Source organism: Ambystoma mexicanum, chromosome 6q, assembly GCF_040938575.1.
Source record: "Ambystoma mexicanum isolate Mex_15411 chromosome 6q, UKY_AmexF1_1, whole genome shotgun sequence".
Classification (NCBI taxonomy): Eukaryota; Metazoa; Chordata; class Amphibia; order Caudata; family Ambystomatidae; genus Ambystoma; species Ambystoma mexicanum.
The window spans coordinates 218,058,299-218,079,956 of record NC_090937.1 but is presented as its reverse complement, the minus strand read 5'-3'; the positions used below and the strand labels follow the sequence as shown (position 1 = coordinate 218,079,956).

General features: G+C 45.1%; 1 protein-coding gene across 1 annotated transcript in view; it reads left to right on the top strand.

Moving 5' to 3' along the window:
* Positions 1 to 21,658, top strand: part of LOC138515902 (alcohol dehydrogenase 1-like) — a 495,924-nt gene that overhangs the window by 187,863 nt on the left and 286,403 nt on the right. Inside the window, exons 4-5 of the mRNA XM_069630663.1 lie at positions 14,535 to 14,622; positions 14,733 to 14,952. Of these exons, the coding sequence (XP_069486764.1) occupies positions 14,535 to 14,622; positions 14,733 to 14,952 (308 nt within the window). The remainder of the gene's footprint in view (positions 1 to 14,534; positions 14,623 to 14,732; positions 14,953 to 21,658) is intronic.

Below are 21,658 nucleotides of genomic sequence, written 5' to 3'. Positions count from 1 at the left end.
GGTAAGCTTTTGTCTTTCAGATGCCGGAATGCAGTGCGACAACCTCCAGAGCGCACGAAGAGTAGGTAAGCCTTTGTCTTTCAGATGCCGGAATGCAGCGCGAGGCGTTGATGACAGCCGATGGACCAGGTAAGTGAAGCGCTGTCACTGAAGACCGTAATGCTAACCTGTTCTTTCTTGTCTTTATAGGTGTTGCTGAAGACTGGATTCAGGATGGTAAGCCTTTTTCCTTAGGCCCAGGATCAGATGCAGAAGACACGATGAGCGTTCTGCTGCAGAGGATGCAGAATAACGCAAAGCAAGATTCATCCATCGGGTATGGTTTAAATAGCCTCCTGTAGTGCTTAGGTGTCTCCTTCCACAGCCACGCCTAGGTAAGAAAAGAGTTCCTGCTTTCCAGAAGGGTTCCAGTGTTCTGAACCTAGGGAGTGGCTCCTGCCCCACCCAACAGGAAAAGTAGTTCCAAACAGAAGAGGATCAGAGGCTCAACTGGCAGGCAAGTAAGCAGCATGGGACTGGGCATATTTATGAGCCTGGTGCCACTGGCGCCAGGACTGGGTCCAAAAGGTCCCAATTGGGACTGGTTGGCACTCGGAACCTGGGTTATGGATCTGCTTCCAAGGGAGTTGGGAAAACTCTGACCTTTTGGAAGCAGAGATCATGACAGTACCCCCCCTCAAGGCCCCTCCCAAACCGGGCTTCTCCGGGGGTTTTGGCTTGTCAGGAAATGTTCGGTGAAATCTTTTGATTAGGCGAGGAGCGTGGACATATTCAGCAGGTTCCCAGGATCTCTCTTGGGGGCCATAGCCTTTCCAGTCAATTAGGTAAAATAGTTTAGATTTGGAGATCTTGGAGTCCAGAATGCTTTTGACTTCAAACTCGAGTTCTCCATCAACTAGGATAGGTTTTGGAGATTTAGTTAGTCGGGTTTGAGGTTGCACGGGTTTTAATAGAGAGACGTGGAAGACCGGATGTATCTTCATGTGCGGGGGCAAGTCCAACTTGACCGCTACTGGGTTTACTATGGTAGTGATGGAATAGGGACCAAGGTATCTTGGGTTGAATGTGCGTGGCCCTTTTAGAGGTAGATATTTGGTGGATAACCAGACTTGATCCCCTACTTGATACTGAGGGGCTTCCTTCCGATGTTGATCTGCTCCTTTCTTGTATTGTTCTTTAGCCCTTTGAAGGTGAGAAACAGCTTCCTTAAAGGCTTGGGTGATTGTAGAATGCAGGTAGTTTACTGCTGGTGTTTCAAGATCTTGGAGGGGATCCAACTCCGAGGTTCGAGGGTGACTGCCGTATAAAAGAAAAAACGGGGTTTTCCCAGTTCCCGAATGGACAGAGTTATTGTAGGCATATTCGGCTATCCAAAGGATGTCTTTCCAAGTTTTTTCAGTTTGTTGTAGCATGCAGCGTAAATACTGTTCCAGAGTTTGATTGGTCCTCTCAGTTTGTCCGTCGGTCTGAGGGTGGTGACTGGTCGATAGTCTCACATCAATTTGAGCCGACCGACAGCAACTTCGCCAAAAATGAGAAATAAATTGACTACCTCGATCCGATATTAGAACCGAAGGAAAACCGTGCAGTCGGACGATGTTTTCGAGAAATTCTCGGGCCAGAGTTGCTGCTGTTGGCAAGCCTTTGAGCGGAATGAAATGCGCCCTCTTGGAGAATAAGTCCACGATTACTAGAATCGTATTGTATCCGGAGCATGGAGGTAGATCGGTGATGAAGTCCATAGAAAGAGTATGCCAAGGGCGAGGTGGGATGTCAATAGGGCGTAAGAGGCCTGCTGGTCTTTCCTTTTGACTCTTGTTTTGGGCGCATACTCCACAGGACATTATAAAGTCTCTGATATCTTTTTTCCAAGACGGCCACCAGAAGTAGCGCTTGATCTTTTCTGAGGTCTTGGCCATACCGGGATGTCCTTCCATTAAAGAATCGTGATAACAAGAGATTACTTTTTTCTGTAAATCTGTGCTGGGCAGGTATAATCGTTCTTGGAAATACAATAAGTTGTCCTTTACTGCAAAGTCCTTTCCCTGCAGATGCCAATTCTGTATGTCTGCTGGAGTTACAAGTTGCCTGGCTTTATCCTTAACTTCCTCTATGGATTGTGTGGCGATTACACCCAGAATTCTTTGTTCGGGAATGATTGGTACAGGTTTAGGGTTGATCAAGTGTTCTTCCACTCCCATCCGAGAAAGGGCATCAGCTTTACCGTTTTTTGTACCAGGTCGATAGGTAATTATGAAGTCAAACTCGGCAAAGAATAATGCCCAACGGAGTTGTCTAGAGGATTGGGCTTTTGCGGTTTTCAAATATTGCATGTTTCGGTGATCCGTAATCACAGTAACGGTGTGTCGGGCCACCAGCAGATAATGCCCCCAAGCCTTAAAGGCAGACTTGATAGCCAGAAGTTCCTTGTCAGTAATCGTGTAATTGATTTCAGGAGGCGAGAATTTGCGGGACCAAAATGCCACGGGATGCAACTGATTGGTTACCGGGTCCTTTTGTGATAGAACTGCCCCCATGGCAAGGCTTGAAGCATCAGTTTCCACGATGTAGGGGAGTTCGGGGCGAGGGTGTTTTAAGATTGGTGCAGAGATAAATTAAGTCTTCAAATCCCGGAAAGCTTGTTCCGCCTCGGTAGACCATTCAAAACGTTTGTTTTTCTTTAACAAGGCAGTGATGGGCTGGACTATTCGAGAAAATTTGGGGATAAACCTGCGGTAAAAGTTAGCGAAGCCTAACATGCTTTGCACACCTTTTACGGAGGATGGTGATGGCCATTTGAGAACTGCATCGACCTTCTTTGAATCCATACACACTCCGCTAGGTGATAATATGAATCCCAAGAATTCAACTTCAGTCACGTTGAAAACACATTTTTCCAACTTAGCGAAAAGTTTGTGTTGACGCAATCTTTCGAGGACCATTTTCACGTGTTTCCGATGTTCAGATTCCGATGAAGAATAAACGAGGATGTCGTCAATGTAAACAACAACACACACACATCTATGAGCTCTCTGAGGACATCGTTCATAAAATATTGAAAGGCGGCCGGGGCATTGCAAAGTCCGAAGGGCATGACCTGATATTCAAAATGCCCATATTTGGTGCGGAAGGCCGTCTTCCATTCATCGCCCTCTTTTATTCGTACCAAGTGGTAGGCTCCTCTAAGATCCAGCTTTGTATATATGCATGCTTTTCTGACTTGGTCCAGGAGTTCAGGGATCAAAGGTAACGGATATCTATTCTTGACGGTGATCTGGTTCAGGGAGCGATAATCTATGCAAGTTCTAAGGTCTCCTTCCTTTTTTGGAACGAAGAACAAAGCTGAAGAAGCAGGGGACTTGGAAGGACGAATAAACCCATTTGCCAGGTATTGATCCAGGTATTGTCGAAGGTGAAGGTTCTCATGCTCGGTGAGGGCATAAATTCTACTACAAGGAGGAGTAGATCCAGGTATCAGGTCTATCTGGCAGTCATAAGACCTATGAGGAGGTAGAGAGTTAGCCTGATCCTTCCGGAAAACATCTTGGTATTCTAGGTATTCGGGAGGTAACTGGGGAGTCTCTGAAGAAATTGCTGCCAGTGCAACACCAGGTGGAGGGTGACAAGTAGAGACACATTCTGGAAACTGGACCGTTCTTGCTCGCCAATCGATCAGAGGATTGTGTTTCTCTAACCAAGGTATTCCTAGAATAATCTGAAACTGAGGGACCTTGATCACATCGAACACGATCTTCTCATGGTGTCCATCTTGACTTACTAGCGTCACTTCTTGAGTGGTATGCGTTACTGGTCCGGAGGCTATCTCCGTCCCATCCACCGTAGTAATGACGTCCTTTACAGCCTTGGGACAAAGAGTTAGATTCATCCTCAAAACCATTTCATGATCCACATAATTGCCGATGGCACCGCTGTCGACGTAAGCTTCAATTGCATGTAATCGATCCGGATTATCAGGGCTAATGAGGACCATAGGTATCACGAAATGCGAGGTCACGGAACTGGTTTTCACGCTCGGCGAGAGGACCTCTATTCTTGTCGGGCGAGGTCGTTTCCCTGCTCAGAGTTTGTAACTTTGGTAACTGCAGCTCCTACTGCCTTCTTGGCAGGTTTCACCGGACAGTCTCGAAGAAAGTGCCCTGAGTTTCCGCAATAGAGGCATAATTGCAACAGTTTTCTCCTTTCCCGCTCCTTTTGTGTTAGAGGACCTTTCAGGCCCCCTATTTGCATGGGTTCCCCGGAGTCTACTCCTTTGGAAGGAGTTGGCGGTTTGGAAAATACTCGAGCATCAAATTTGGAACGATCGGCCTTCCTGTTCTGCAGTCTGTGATCTATTTGAACGACTAAGTCTATATAGTCCGAACAATCTTGTGGGGGATTCACTACTTGGGCTAACACATCTTTGAGCTCTCCACGTAGACCTCTATAAAACAGCGTAATCCTTTTGTCCTCAGGCCATTGAGTTTCCACTATCAGTCTGTTGAAAGACGCAATATAAGCCAAAAGGTCTTGTTTACCTTGTTGCAACGAAAGAAGCTCATTGTCCAAGGCCTGCCCCTGTGAATGTCTTGCGAACAGTTTTTCCATACTGAGCTGAAAAGCTTGAAAATCATGGAGGACCGGATCATCTTGATTTACTAGAGGGATCGACCAGTCTGCCGCATTGCCACTAAGGTACGAAAGCACGAAAGCTACTTTAGCTTGATCAGTTGGAAAGGCTGCTGGCAGGCATAAGAAATGCAACCGGCACTGATTGATAAATACTGCAAACCTCTTTGGGTCACCAGAAAATCGTTCGGGCGGAGCCAGAGGTACATTCCCAGGTAGGTTGATCTGCACTGGATTCATAGAGGATGTAGAAGGAAGATTTCCCCCAGATGCGGGTAACGGGGTCTGTCCGGCTTGTGACTGTAGCAATTGTCTAGCGAGATCATCTGTTCGCTCCTTGGAAATAATCAGTTCCCTTCTTAGAGCGTTCGTTTCCTGATGGGCTGCATGCACTTCTGCCCTTAGTTCCCCAAGTAACTGGGCTAGCTGGTCGGTATCCGAGGTTTCCATAGCGCCTGGACGGGAGTTTTGCGGTAGGCTTTGCGTTCTGTAACACTCACCTGATTCCCGTAGAGGCGCCGGTCTTGACTGGGCGAATACCGTATCTTCAAAGGTGATGTGTAACACACGGCTGGCTCTTTGGGCTGGACCTCTGTGCACTGTATGTCTGACTCGAAGGGTAAGGTGTCTGCAGATAGAAAATATGGGATTAATGAACTGGGTTATTGAATGTCTCTCTCTTCTTCCCTTTCTCTTCTCCTGTAGAACCCCCAAGGTTAACGCGCTCACCTTAGGTAAGTGAACGCCGTGCTCTCCCTCTGCTTCGGGGCAGGGTGCTGTAACCAGTTTCTTCACTGGATAAGGGGAGCAGGCCTCTTGACTTCAGAGGACTGCTGTCCGTCGTTTACTACACGAACGGTAAGTTTCGAGTAATTCTAATGTCTTTAAAAGTCTTTAGTAATGATGTCTCTTGTTTTGCAGGGTTCCGGCGATGGCGGATGACGGGGCTGAAGTGAGTTGAAGATGGAGCCCATGTGATGAATAGAAGCGCCTGGAAGCACGTAAGTAAGCGCTTGTTGCCTGCTTCACGATGCGCTCTAACTGTCTTTTTATTTTGCAGGTACAAGTTCGGAGCGGCTGCAGGGTGCCGGAATTCCCACTGGGTTAGATGTGGAAAGGAGTAATGGCACGTGAGTATTAAAGTTCCCCAATGTCTTTAAACGCACCTTGTTTTGTCTTTCAGATGCGGGATGCAGCGCCGAAGGCCTCCGGAGCGTGCGAAGAGTTGGTAAGCTTTTGTCTTTCAGATGCCGGAATGCAGTGCGACGACCTCCGGAGCGCACGAAGAGTAGGTAAGCCTTTGTCTTTCAGATGCCGGAATGCAGCGCGAGGCGTTGATGACAGCCGATGGACCAGGTAAATGAAGCGCTGTCACTGAAGACCGTAATGCTAACCTGTTCTTTCTTGTCTTTATAGGTGTTGCTGAAGACTGGATTCAGGATGGTAAGCCTTTTTCCTTAGGCCCAGGATCAGATGCAGAAGACACGATGAGCGTTCTGCTGCAGAGGATGCAGAATAACGCAAAGCAAGATTCATCCATAGGGTGTGGTTTAAATAGCCTCCTGTAGTGCTTAGGTGTCTCCTTCCACAGCCACGCCTAGGTAAGAAAAGAGTTCCTGCTTTCCAGAAGAGTTCCAGTGTTCTGAACCTAGGGAGTGGCTCCTGCCCCACCCAACAGGAAAAGTAGTTCCAAACAGAAGAGGATCAGAGGCTCAACTGGCAGGCAAGTAAGCAGCATGGTCTGCTGCAGGTAAGTCCACCCAAGCATTATGAGCCCGGCGCTTCCAGCGCTGGGACTGGGCATATTTATGAGCCTGGTGCCACTGGCGCCAGGACTGGGTCCAAAAGGTCCCAATTGGGACTGGTTGGCACTCGGAACCTGGGTTATGGATCTGCTTCCAAGGGAGTTGGGAAAACTCTGACCTTTTGGAAGCAGAGATCATGACAGATAATGGGCCAGAGCCCTCGTTATCAACACTTGCTTCGCTCGGCCGATAACGTGGATGCTGGGCGGTAATTCCCTGTTCCAGCCCCTGGAACGGGGGATGAACACCACAATAGTAGACAGATTGCATAATAAAATAATGTCAACTCAAGTCAAATATATCTACTTTCATTAAACAAACCAACATACACTTCACTTTCTAGAAAAACACTAACACAACCATATTTATGGTACTACTGTGGGTACTGGCGCAGGGATGAAGAGGAAAGTAATTGCAAAAATGTCACTTCAAAATGTCCTTTAGAAAAAGGCACAAAATGGTGACTTATCAGTCAAGTGATCAGTGTCTCTCAATAAAGATGGACCAGGGGATCAGGTCTCTCAATAGTTTGTTATACTGTTATTGGGTGGTTTGAAGCTGGGCTTCTTGGTGATGTTCTTGCGAGTCAAACTATGTTTGCGTGACGTGAGTCACATTCATCCAGGTGGCTAATCGGGTTTCGAAGTGAAGCTGTGTGCGATTCATTGAAGCATTCAAGCAGTGCAGTTTCGAAGAATCTACAAGGGTTTGTTTGGCGGTTGAGCTAATTCGAGATTATGGATACCACTGGGTTGAGATGGCATTTGGCACAATGATTTTTGCAAAGGTCCTGAAGGTCCGATGCGTTGTTCGAAGATGCAGTGGTTCGAAGGCTTCCACAGTGGTGAGCTCTTGTTCAAGCCAAAATGTAGATGAATACGGCTGCTGTAATGCAGCATCAAACCAGTTCAATAAATGCAACCAAGGGAATTCCAGGTCCGAATCCAGCTTCTTTGGGCTTTTCAGGGAACTGTGAGTCTTAGTCGAGGGGCTTGAGGACAATGTGAGTCCTTCTTACTCTTCACTCACAGTGCAGGATGCTTCCCTGTTACCTGCAGAGTTTTTTGTTTTTAATCTCCAGGGAGGAACCTATTTAGTGCCGCAATTAGGATACGTTTAAGTAGATGTACAGAAGTTAAATACTCTGTGTCCCAGTAGCTGTCGAAAAGGCACATTTGACCTTTGAACCTGAAATGTGCCACTGGAGAGCAAGTGGTGAGGCTCTCAGGAGAAGGATGCCTTTCTGATAAAGATTACCCGCATCCTTTCATTGATTAAAAATCAGGCTCACTAGATGGTAATCATTCACCATATCCGATGTAAATGCCATCTGCAAAGTGGGATTTACAGGTGATATTTTCCATTTTTTGAGTAAAAAGAGACTAAAAGAAAGAGTAAAGGAGCTTCAATGTTTCCTTTGGCACACTGTTTTTGAAGGAGGTAAACTACTTAGAGTAGAAACAACAGCAACAAAGTACCAATGTTGGAAGTCCCCTCTACGCAATTGTCCCTTTTTACAAAGTGTGCCAGATAAAAAAGCTAACTGTGCACACATTTTGCTTAATTTGCGCTTAATTGTTGCAACTTGCTGGCTGTGTAATTTCATAATGGGCACTGTTACAAATGATTGTTCGTTATAGTATGTAAAGTGATCCTTTATTTTAGAAGTCTGTTGTGTTACATTTCAATGTAGGCCACAAGTAGAATGGTGGAAGTTGAGCTCTGCGTTGACATCATAGCAGTATTGCATTGCACATGATGTGGTGGCATATCAGTGTAGAGGTTTGTCTTCTAATAAAACATAAGAGGCAGCTGCAGCCTCGAACAAGTTCTCCTCCTCTCCTACAAGAGACTATAGAGTATAAAGTGACATGCATGTAGATGTGGCTGCACCACCAAGCTTTGTGTCTACAGAGCCAGAAGAAGTAGTGGAAGGAATGACGCTCCATCATCATCTCACCCGCTGTCTCCTCTGCCCACCGAGGGTCTCTACAGGCATGAGGCAAGCCGAGGAGAAGCAGATGCACTTGGCAGCAAGTCTGCCATTCTAGCATGCCGATATAGCCAAGGGCAGTGGCAGCAAGGTGCATACTTCTTGGGAAGGTGAAAAAAGGCTGGATCTCAAATATTAGACAGGTCAGAGTGAACCCTGAGTGAGTGGAGAGAGTGGCAGGATGGTAGGCATATGATTAATAATGAAAGGGGCAAGAGGTCCGAATGGCACGGAAAGTGTTGGGAATGTGAACAGAAGTCCAGTTAGTTGTTGAATATTTCCAAGTGTTGGCGGAGGGACATCCCTGTTGAAAGTAGGGAAGGGTGACAGAATGACAGTTGTATGGGAGGAATTAATGGGACGGTTTAAGGGAGAAACCTGCTGAAGCAAGGAGAAGGAAAATGTGGCAAAATATGCTTTATATTTGCCAAGGATGGTGTGTCAAACTCAGCTGTAGCCGGCTGTATATTGGTATTGTCCAATTCCACCTCCCCTTCCTCCTCACCTGTTTCTTCGGGAGAGATTCCGTGTTGATGGGGTCTTCTGTCGATCCTCTTCTTTTTCGTGAAGAGAAACGGTGTTCCGTGGTAGGAAGCCACCCTGATTCCCTGAAAAAACAGGGAAGCTGGGGACCCCCCTCCGGAGAAACCAAATGAAGAGGAAAAAAGCCAAAGCTTAAAAAAACCTCTTCTCGCGGTGTGAAGCACTGGTGTGTGGTGAGGTAAGATGTTCCAGGACCACGAGGATCAGAGGCGTGGAACAGGTTGGATCAAGCCTCAGGTTAACAGTCTGAAGAGAGTCGCTGACAAACGGAACCAGAACTGCAGCGAGGAAAACTCCAGTGAAGAAGGTAAGTACCAGGAAGATGTCGATAGCGATCCGAGGAGCGGAAACGCTAACCGCAGCAGAAGAAAACTCCAGAGGAAAAGGTAAGAACCTGGAGGAAGTCGGTAGCGATCCGAGGAGAGAGCCGCTACCGGAGAAAAAAAACAAAAGGGCAAAAAGACACAGAAAGGAGAGGGAAATATACTAAGAGGGAGAAACAGAGGTGGAGAAAAAAGAAGTAAGGAAAACAGGCGGAACGAAAGCCGCCTAAAGATATCACTGAAAGCGGAACTCAGCGAGGAAGCTTAGCTCCAAAAAGCAGAGAGCGAGGAAGCAGGAAACTAAGCGGAGCATGGCAACAACAGGTAGCGAAGTTGCAACGCACCGAACCGGAAACAGGGGCGGGACTAAATAGAGGAGGAGACAGGACAAGAGACTAGAGCGATAACCAGGAAGCAAAAGGTAGACTGGAACATTCTAATGGTGGTGCCAGCGCCAGCCCTTCCAAAGCCGCCAATCACACCTGCGGTTCGGCGGGGGTGTGACATGGTGTTAGGAGGTCAGGCACCAATTTTACATTTCAAAGGGGAAGGGTGCAAGTCCTATGAGAGATGGGGGAAGGTAGCAGGAGGCTATTCTACATTTTGTGATGTCTGGCGGTCTCCCATCGACCCCTCTTCACCTCATCTCTCTTGGACAGTTCAGAGTGGAATTGGCCTCATAAACACCCTTAAACCATGAGAGTTTTCCTCATCCATGCTGAGGTATTTTCCAACTTTGGATCCTGAGTGTGAGAGAGCTCAATTGCGGATCTCATTGACTACCAGTCACTTAAAGCGCCTCAGTAGAAGAAGCTGCTGACATTCATGGGGAGACATCCCAAGGCTGATAATATAATAAATCAGTTCTTTGCAGCTGCCAAGGTGCCACCACAGGCTCCATAGAGGGGTTCCAAAGGCAACCATATGTCACCAAAAACATTAAATTGGTCCCGAATACAAAGCATTACATAATAAGAGTGTGTTTTCAATACAAGTGTTTGCCGTGGGTCATTCCACAACCAGCAAATTGTTTGGAAGTCCCTGTTTTGAGGATGTTCATTCTGTGAGGGTCATTTTACAAAAGAACTGCACGCAGGCGTAGAACCATGTGCTCCTTCAAGATGGAGGAGTAAAGCAATGAGGAGACCCTTCACTTTACTGCCCTTTTATCCCGTGAACTAGCAGGAAAATGGGACACAACGTTAAATGGAGGTGTTTTTACACCTCCAATTCATGGTCATTTTACAAAAAAGGGTTATTGCATGCACGGGGCCACCAACACTTGCACTTAGAAGCCGTTTGGTCCCCTCTGTGTTATTGTCTTCACTCTCAAAGTGGAGTTGAAAAGTGAAGAGCAAAACGAGGCGAAATCGTCTTTCCTCTTCAATTTTACTTGCCGCTTTGAGAGAAAAAAAACACTGCCTGCAAATTATGTTTATAATTGATTCCAATGGTATCTGCCTGCTGTTGGGATGTACGATGTGTCCTCGCCGCAATTTGCTCAAAGCCCATTTGTTTGATTTTTCTTTACCGCATTTTACTGCAAAGAGATGCAGGGGTGACGGACCACAACATCTCCACCCCCCCCCCCACCTTTCTAAATACCTAAACCCAAACACCCATCTACATTTGCGGTGAAATGTGGTAAAAAAAAACCTAAGAACAAAAGGGCTACAAACAAACTGGTCTGCGAGGAAATGGGCTAGTTCCGTGCTATTGATCAGGTGCAGTTTCAAGGTGCATTCAAATGGAGTCCATTGTTTATGCCTGCATGCAAAGGTCCTGCAGGCATAAGACGTGTGCTCCTTCAAAGTGAAGAAGGAAAGCAAAGCGCGGATGCACCCTCAGGTAATCGCTTGCAGGTGCTACTGTAACACGAGGGATATCAGGAGCAGAAGAAGAATTGGAGACGTTTGCTAGTAATCCGTGATGATTGGTTGAGATTGATCCCGAAACCATGATGTCACAGAAACCTCCATGCTGTTTTGCTGTGTTGCTGACATACGTCTATTGACCACACGTGGATAATCTTGCCATACATATAAGGTTAAATCAGTATTCTTTCCTCATGAAAGAGACCCGCAATGAGTGACAAACCCGCTATAAATACTCTGAGGGGTCCAGCAAATCTAAAGGAAAAAAACATGGAACTGGCTTAATTTGGATCCTTCTACAAACTCAAGGAATGGCTGATGGAATTCTCAGATAGGTAAGCTTTTTTTAAAGGAACAGCACTGGCAGGCAGCAGGGGTGGGATGCAAGGACCTGATGCGGCATCCCCTTGTGGAAAGACAAACATGTCTAAAAACCTGCTCAGCCTTTTCTAATCAAGCACTGGATGGAATTCTCCTCAGGGTTAATTCACTAGAAATAGAATGGAGAAAACCCTGCTTTGAGACCGAAGTGTGGCCCACTCATGATGTCATTCTTTGTCAGCATCCACTTTATAACCAATTGAATCATCTCGCCTTTGGCAGATGTCCTGGGTAGAGGCGTTACATAGAGGTTGGAATCTGATGGAATTTCCCTGCAGTCCGTATGAATCTCCTTCTATGCATCATTTTCTGTACCCACAAATCTGAGACATCTCATCAAGTCTCTAGAAAATAGACTAGCAGCCCCTACCGGAATTCTCTTCATAAAGTGGCATAGTCATGCTTTGTGGGATAGCCATAGTGGTGGGATGAGGACCCAATTGTCTTTCCTCGACTGGGCTCATCTCTTCCTCTTTCATGAAATGTACCTTGAGTGACCAGAGATTCCACACGGAGGGAATAACTCCTAACTGCTGGCTTAGTCAAGTATTGTTCTCTATCCCGAAATGACAAGACATATTTCCTGTTCATAAATTACTTCTCTTTGAACAAAACGGGTTTATCAAACTGTTCGGGGCCAAAGAACGATAGCTTGGTTATTACTAATTTTCCAGATGCTTCTGCTTTCCAGTTCCACAGCCACATGTTTCTCTGGTTGGCTATCGACAAGCTTCCCTCTAACAACATCACAATATGTGTCAGAGATGAACTGAACCTGCCTTTCAATAACCCTAAGCCAAGGACCAACATTAGGCTCTTAGTAATATACTGCATTGAGAGTCCTGAAGACCATCATCAGGTATTTCAGTGTGCACCCTAAGCCTGCTCATGGTCAATACTCTTTGATTTCTGAGGAGGTTATCTTCAGAGAGTTATCAGTCTGGCTAGTCAACACAATTTAAACAGGTATCTCAGGAACTATGGCTTTTCAATATCCCTCCATTCATTCTGGAGTCGAGTTTCCATATCATTAGCAAAAGGGAAAACTGCAGACAGGAGGTCATTGAAGTTCTGGCAAATCCTTTCCTCAGGTGACAAGGCAGATCTCAGGACTTGCATGTTTAAGGGGATAGGTTCAAGGACGCTCTTTAAATCCACTTTGCCTTATATATTTACCCCATAATTCTGCACCCATCTCAACATCCCATACATCCCAGGGGGGAAAGGGGAAGATGGAAGGGGGAGGGACTCTTCCTCTTCATCCTGTCCTCCATCTTGGACAGCAGAATTGATCCGTGAATCCTCAATAAGAGCTACCACTGATGCTATCGGTGAAATAGGTGGAATCTGTTCTTCCCACAATGCTTTTGCCACTGAGTACTTACACAATTCGGGCATCTGTCAGGTGACCAGGTGATCTGGAGAATCTCTTATGCTTGGAGTGGCGTTGTCTGAATCCCATATAAGGAACAGATCTATAGGAGTATGATGATACATGCCTTTTTTTCACCATCTCCTTTGTATGTTCCATGATTCCTGCAATAGAGATAGGCATCATTATGTTGTCAGGGTCCATAATCAAAAAGCAGGCTGGCAGTCTATTAGGTGGATCATAGCCCTGTTCTGATGCTGCCGCCCATCATTTTGTCACTTTTCGCTTGTGAGATCCCTGCTGATCAAAAGGTAGCACTGGAAATCTGTATTTTGTGCTTCACCTGTGTGTCAATTTGGCCCTTTCACGTGGAATGCTCTGCATGAGACTTGGTTGATTGATTATTCATGCTTCCATTCATACCCTGCCTTTGATTGTGCCAAATTCCACAACAGCTGAATTCAACTATCTGTAGCACTAACGAACGTTCAGCATTCATTAACCTATTTCTCCTCATGGGTCCAGAACAGCGGCAGATTCTAAGTGATCCGACCGCGGCTGATTTTGCCGCGGCTGGAATGTTCGCATGAGAAAGGTGCGAACTACCAAAAGTTTGCACCTTTCTCATGCGAACACACTTACATACTACAGGGGCTGCAGGGGTTTCTCCCGCAACCCCCGCTCACTATACTGTAAAGTATAGTCAGCTGGGTTTTGCGGGGGACACCCTTGCAGCCCCTGTATTTTTTTTCTTTTTTTTCTGGGTGTGCTGCGGGCGGGTCCCCCGCAACACCCCGCTCACTATGCCACACAGTATACCTTTGGTGGTAGCATTTTTTGGTCATTTTGTACAGTCTGACCTTTTTTTTCGGTCCGATCATACAAAACCACAGCGGCATGCCAGAGGCTTCTGCAATACCTGACAGTCACTGTGCCATCATCTAATTTCATCATAACACCACAACTATTTGGATTCTGACTTTTATCTTTTAGCAACACTCTTGTCTTATCAATTTGATTGCCACCTTGTGGCTATTTGGGCAGGTCTACAAAAGCATGCCCATGATCCAACTGAGACAACCATGTTGGGAATTCTAGGTCCAAGGATAGAACCCGTCTCATGCTCCATGCACCCTGTTTGTCAGCTTTGTATATTCGAGGAACGACCCCCAATTCTGCAAAAGCATGACCATTAGTACAGCACGGTTTTCTCCCTTACTTTGGGTCTATGCTGAAACTGGCAACAGCCTTTTCCCAATAGGTACGGCGTATTTGTCACAGACATAAAAATGCAGTAAGCAGAGAAGAATAGGCAGATACTCCTCCTCCCTTATACTCCCTTAACGTAGGAGTGCCCACATGATCCTAGTTGTGTGAATCAGTTGTCTTGTGGAAGCCATCATTAGTAAGAACTATGACGAGAGCAAGTTGGCCCGCGGGTAACGACACGCTGTGTGCCAGAGTGCATTATTCTATTTGCATTGCTAGAGAGATCTGGGAACACATGTTGTTGATTGTGGATATATGTGGACATCATTGGCAATGATTCAGTATTTGATTCTGCTTATTTTCGTCTCAGTGTCACACTGTACAAACATATGTATTTTATCTCCGCAGGTGATAAAGTGATCCCGCTCTATATGCCGCAGTGTGGAGAGTGCCATTGCTGCAAGAGTAAAAAAAGCAACTTATGCGCTAAGAACGAGTTAGTTTTTAGTTCCCATTTCTTGATTACAAACATTTAGACTAATTTCGATATAATTACAGCATTGGAAACTCCTAAAATGTCTAACTCATCTGGGCCTTTTTCCCTAGCGCTGCACTACACAAAGGCCTGATGGATGACAACACCAGCCGGTTTAGCTGCAAAGGGAAGCTTATTCACAACTTCATTGGCACCAGCACTTTCTCGGAGTACACAGTTGCAAATGAAAATTATGTGGTTACAATTGATGCCGCTGCCCCTGTGGAGAGAGTCTGCCTGATTGGATGTGGTTTTTCCACTGGATACGGGTCTGCAGTTCACACTGCCAAAGTAAGTCTCCCCAATGTTGTGATTAACCCTTACCCTCTATATCCCTCAGCACAATTGGGATAACCCGGTCTGTTAAAATTGTCAGGATCTGTGTGCTCTCATGATACGAAAAAGGTTTACAGATAAGATAGTAATACATTAAAAAAGAACCTAACTAAAATTCATACATTTCATTATTGATCTGTTTGGGAAAACATGCAACCACATTTTATTGTCTCAAATCTAATATTGGGGGGATATCCCCAGTGCCCCCTTACTATACATAACTTATAATGTCATACCTTTCTCCTTTATTCGCCTTCCTAGCGGTTTTTCTCACCAACCCCACTTCCACACCAATCGTCTTCACTAGCCATTCCGAACCTTGCCCAGCGCCCTCCTGCTTTTCCTTCCCAAATGCTTTCTCTTACCGGTATAGTGAGTGCAATGCTTTCAACATTTAAGAGTGTGTATTATTACATTTATATTTCTTTTCTTTTAATAAGTTATACTTCTGTTTATTGGTTCTTGCTTAAACATTTATTTTTTTGTTATACTTATATATTGTTTTACTGTAATTGCATCATTCAATGGCTTGTTGGTAAAAAATATATATTGAATATGCTAGCAAAGTCCAAAAGGCCTTAATCGTAGTATCCCCTATGCTGGTAGTTATTTTAAACATAACGGGCTAAATTTACACTGTTCAAAGACCAAGATAGTCGCCTCGGATGGTAATAAATTGAAATCTTTTTGGTCGTTCAACAACATTAAGATGGAGGTAGTGCATAGTTAATATATGGGGGTGGGTTTTGCAGGCAACTGCTCCTGGTCTCCTCATCTCTTGCCGGTGGAAAACTGCCTTTGGACAGACTTGGGCAGCCTGGCGAGATTTTACTACAAATTTGGTGGCCATTGTCTCGAAAAGTGTATTCAGGTTACGGAGGTCCAGGTCCATTCAGCCATTCTATACAGCAGCAAGACCTGGGGTAGTATGAACCGTCTTTCCTTAGATCGCATTCAACATGGGTTTCTTAGGAGACTATTAGACGTAGGTTCGAGTACCCCCAGGGCAGCCCAAAGGATGGAAACAGGCTTCCCCTGCTTCAGTGTGCGGATAGCCGTTTCGAGTTCTTTCGCAAATTATTTTTAAGCACATCAGAAAACCCAAATATCAGTAATGCTATCGGGGAGATGCTGTCAAAATGTTCCCAGGTTACCTGAAGAGTTGTACCATGATATGTGGAAAGTGGGGAGTAAACATTGAGTAGCTGACGAAGGGTATAATTAATAAACAACAGCTCAAAACAAACGCTAAAGTTATTGAGCTTGATTTGGCTCAAAATATTTTTAGGAACTTGTGCTCATTAAGATATTTAGTTACTATTCGCAGTTTATCTTTTGAACACGTGTCAATCTGCAAAATTCGATCACCGCCCCATAGGCGTATGATGGCAATGGTAAGGTTAAATATCTTTCCACTGAGTGCTCGTATGTCCTGGCAGTTTAAGGAGAAGCACTGTTCTTGTGATGTGCTGGTTGTCGAGATTTGACACACTTTTTGTTAATATGTATGTTGTTGTTAGATCTAAGGAGGCAGTATTTGTGCCGCCATTTTATCTGTAAGAACATTAGAACAATCTTGCAGGCTATGCAGTATATTTGATCAAGTAAAGAGAGTAGCTTTGTTTTTGATTTTAGCGAATATAGCAATGCCTCTTTTAAGCATTTGGGCAGGACATGTTAAATGCATGTTTAAACCCTGTACAAATGAAGTTTAGCTATGTATATATTTTAATTTCTGTCCAATTTCTGTAACATTTTCACTCAATTTTGTATGTATTAATGACTTGCATTCTGCTTTTGCATGTGCAAACTGTTGGTTACGTTTTATGTCGTTCATATTTTGCATTAAATGTAAATGGCAAAACCCGGATAAAGTCTTCCCCACCCATACTTAGGCCAATAGTGAAAGCAGGCGGTATTTATAATACAGGCTTGTTTCGAAAGTTGGCACCTGGCTCATCATGAGATCTACGTTGGCCCCTGGAGTCCAATAATTTGCAGCCAAAATAGTGCAAATTGTTATTTAGAAGAGGGCCATTAGGGATGATATAGTAATGCTTTGTGGCATACTATTGATGACCAGAATGGTAGGCATCTCAGTAAGTCGTTCCTAGGCAGATCTAATGTGTCTCCTCACCATATCAACAACTGCCTCGCTTCCTACAATAGGTGCGTGCCAAATGCTGGGAGAATAATCGCCTTTGGGTGCCTTTGTGTATGAAACCACTGCCCATGCTTTAGTATGGTGCATGAGATGCTGCCTGGGTGGCGTAGAGGCTTATGAAGCCAGCGTGTGGACTGACCTTGGCAAGTAGTTTGTTTAGAGTACCTCCCAAAGGGCGGGGAGGGTGCCAGAAAATATTTCTTTGATGATGGTGCTTCCTGATGAGGAATGGACCCACTGAGACCCTTTGGTAACGGGAACAAGGTGGAAGAAGGTGGAATTGTTGTTCATTGTCGTCATGGCTCAAGCTTCCATCACTTCAGATTCATCAACCCTTGCCTCTTCCTCTATGAACCTCTTACTGCCTGAAACCAGGAGATATTCCTCGGTGTGACTTTTCCCGTCACGAACATGTATGCTTAAATGCATCCACTTGCAGATGCTGCCCGGGGAACATTATATGTGCCAGATTCTTCCCCAATACGAACAACAGTTTCTTGGATTTCTGCCACTCCCTTCCATGTGTGGCAGTTTCTTACACTGTTGCTGCCCCCCAACACATTGTGAATATGGCCGTGCCCAGGCTTCCACAACTATCGCAAGGCATGTCTATCGTTAAGCAGCTCATCAAAAAGCATCCATCATTTGGCCGGCGCTGAGATCATCTCTAGGGTCTAGAGCGATGTACCGTGTCCGCACCTATTGCGAGCCAATCTTGCCAATATGCATTTTTGTTCTTTCTCACTCTTTTTTATGCCTGTTAAACAGGCTGCTTTATAACAAATCCCTCACATCTTTACCTCCTGTCGCAACCTGTACATAAAACCTAAAAACATGAAAATGCATAAATTCATGTTAATCTGCTCAAATGGCCATTAATTGCCAAGAATTTGGATGGTCCTATTCCAAAAGAATGTAGTTGGAACCTAATGAACAGTTATTTTGTAATCTTTAGGCCAGTAATCAATTCTATAATGTATCGTATTGTGCAGAATGCTGAAGTATATTTTTCTATTAGAGGTGCAATATTCAAGGCAGAATTGTGTTTTAAAAGACCTAAGTATGACTCTGTTACCTTAGGTGATGATGCCTGCCTCATTGCCACAGATGTATGTCATTGTGGAAATTATGCACATGCTGTGCTGCACTGCTTATGAGAATTGTCTTGCTGTGTACCGTTCCCTTAATAAACAAAGTTTTAAAAAAAGAAAGACCTAAGTATGTTTTCTACATTTCACAAATGAGGTATTGGGTGTTACGACAATAACCCCTCCCTTCTCCATTTAGGTGGAAGCTGGTTCTACCTGTGTCATTTTTGGGCTAGGTGCAATTGGCCTGTCAGTCGTGATTGGTTGTCATGTTGCTGGCGCCGCCCGGATCATTGGAGTTGACATCAAAAAAGACAAATTTGCTAAGGCAAAAGCTGTCGGGGCCACGGAGTGCGTCGACCCTGGGGACTTCACCAAGCCCATTCATGAGGTGATATGTGATATGACGGACGGTGGCGCGGGATATACCTTTGAGTGCATTGGAACCATCAATACCATGGTATTTCCAAGCAGGTATATGATTACCTTGTGTCTCTGCTGAACGCATGAGCTCATGGAATGTGGCGCAAGGCTGAGTAGGTGACAACCATACTGATATATTTATAGTTAAAAGTAGAGGTTCTGGCAAATTTCACTCAGTGGGGGGTTGGCATATTTTAAGAACCTGTCATCAACTGACACTCCATGAACTTCTTGCAGCCATTGGAATCTGGTTATCAACTGTATTCCAGCAGCTGGAACTCTAAGGACTAGGGTTCGCTATTGAATAAAGGACCCATTGAATTCCAGCAAACTCTTAACAGTGGAAGAGGCAAGATATCATTTTCAGAAACAAGGTTCAGAGCATCTCATACAATGAGATAATGTTCACCCAATATTCAATGCCCTTGTTTTGATGTAAATGTTCCCTTCAAAGAGACTTTCATTTTGAGAGGTCCACAGGGGGGCAGTTTGTCCTTGCTTTTTGCTGGTTTGTGTATTTAGATTATTTGGCTTTGAAGGGTGGATGTGCTGTGAATCTGAGCAATTTGTCTTGGCGTGGCAGTGCTGCTTCCCCAGTTTCTCTTATGTCATGATGCATATGTGTGACTGTGCTTCATGCATCTTAAATTCCACCTCAGAGCCCAGATTTTGCCAAGTTGGCAGAGAGTAAGATGCCTTGCTGGTGCCCAACCATGCACCCATAATCTTTCAAAAAGACTATATTCAACAGGGCAATATTATCTTGGAGCACTAGACAAGGATTTCCGTAATGCCATCTCTGTGTAGCAACATCACATGTAGTAAGTGCTCCTCCTGCTTCCTTTTACCAATGGTGCCAGCATTGTTAAGGTCACAACTTGTTCCAGACTGATGTGTGGCACCCACTTGAATCATGGTGTAAGGAAATCTCCCAGTTGCATCCAGCAGTGCTCCATAGTTTATGGAGCTCCTGGATGCCATTGGATAATGCGGTGCCTGGCTTTTGTGGGATGGTGGATGCAATGACAGAGCATCCCGATGTGTGTAACTGTTATAGAGTACAATATGGTGGGAAAGGTCTCTTTTGTAACCTCTCCTCTCTGAATGGCCCTTTGCCAACCATCTGAGGTCTCAAGCCCTTCAACATCTGCTGCTATTAAGGAAAGGGTTAGATGTCAGGCAGAAGAGACTTTTCATTATCGTATTTCAAGGGTAGGTGAGAGAAAGGGGGCATAAGTGTAACATGTTTTAAATAAAGCACTTTGTAGTCTACCCCCATTTCCCCCAAGCCACTGAAACGATTCATGCAGCAAAATTAAATCCCTCAGTTTTATAATAGGATGTATATTCGCACTGCCCAATGCTACACGTGCTTGCCCACTAAAAGGCATATTTATAATTCACCAGCTGAAATATGACCTTTGTGAAAGCAATTTCCTAGCTGTGTAAACTAGTTGCCAAATACAAAGCACGGTAAATGAAAATAGAATATGATACTTATAAAGAGTTCTTTGAAACTTGGCACTATGACACTTTATAAAGGTTTTTCAGAGTTCCCATATGAGGTGGCAGCAGAACATCACAGAGAAATATAAAATCCTGGCACGCTCCCTCTTACCCAGCAGGCAAAGTTGCCGCCTCTGGCGGTTAGCGCATCACCAGGAGTCAGTACCTGGTCAGACAAGAGCAGCATAAATGCAAAAATGAAAGAAGCAGAAACTAGTTCCCAAGACAATGCAATTCAGAAAGAAATTAAGACACCCCTCTTCGGGGAGCACCCTCTTTGCACCCTCTAAGACACCCCACATCCACCCAGCCAGTTATTTCTCCTGGAGACTAACATTTACAGTGCAACAACTGTGTTCATCCCCCTCTCTGCTGTAAGGACTGTGCCGCCCCATGTAACCATCTAACGTAAGCCGGAACACCTTTCACTGTTCAGTGATCTGGAGCTAAATTCATGCTAAAAAAAACACAAAACAACACACATAAAAAAACACCAAGAGGGAAAAATCCTAAAGCAAAAAGAAAGTCATTTTACAATGATGGTGAACAGAGAAAGTATGTGTAAGCCTCAGTGATCTGCACGTAGAATGACAACCTGACACAGTGTTCCCAGAACTGAGACATAGTCACCAAGTATAGTTCAATGGTTTTATTATCAGTTGTATTAAGCCTAAATAGAATGTGTCAGGATGGTGGCAAAGTGCAATAAACAATGTGTCCGAATGATGGTGTCTCTGCTTGTGAGCATGTAATGTTAGAGAGGGACCAGTCTCTCGTAACAGCGGGCCAACCCAAAAGGTTTCCTCCTCTTGCTCTAAAAGGGGATTGCTCGATCTTGCCAAGTTTCAGAAATCAAACCAAAACAATTCCGGCGATGGGTGCACAAAAAAGTGTTCTAAAACGTCCTCTTACAAAAGATAAAGGCAAAAATCATATGGGTTCCTCCTCCGAAGGATGCTGGTGCTCTACATGGAGTAGCAGCAACGAGGGTCATCCGCTCCTCTGACCCTTGGCTCTCGGTGTGGATTTTTCCCAGCATTGGCCCCACAGCTCATAGACAGTCAGTTGCTTTTGTACTACTCTTGCTTGCTGCCTACTTGGGGTTTCTTTGATGCTCTCTCCTGGCGGAGTGGACATACTTCCTGCTGGCTATGCCCAAGGTTGTTGCTTCTGGGTGTGTCTCGTGCCCTGGTGAGGTTTGGCAGAGAGGCGAGGCCCTACTCTCACCTCACACCTTCTGCTCCTCTTGCCATTCTCCCTTGAAACATTTTCCATGCTGGCAGCTCCTTGCCTGTCCTTCCTGTTCTGCACAGTAGTCTTGCCATCTCGTTCCTACACCTACTTCTTTATCCTCACCTGGACCAATGTGGTGCTCTCATTCCCCCCATTCCTGCTACCCAAAAGGGAGTTTTTTTATCTTCTGACTAAAATGGTCTGGCTCTATCCCCTTCATGATCATTTGTCTCTCTCCAGCTGGTAT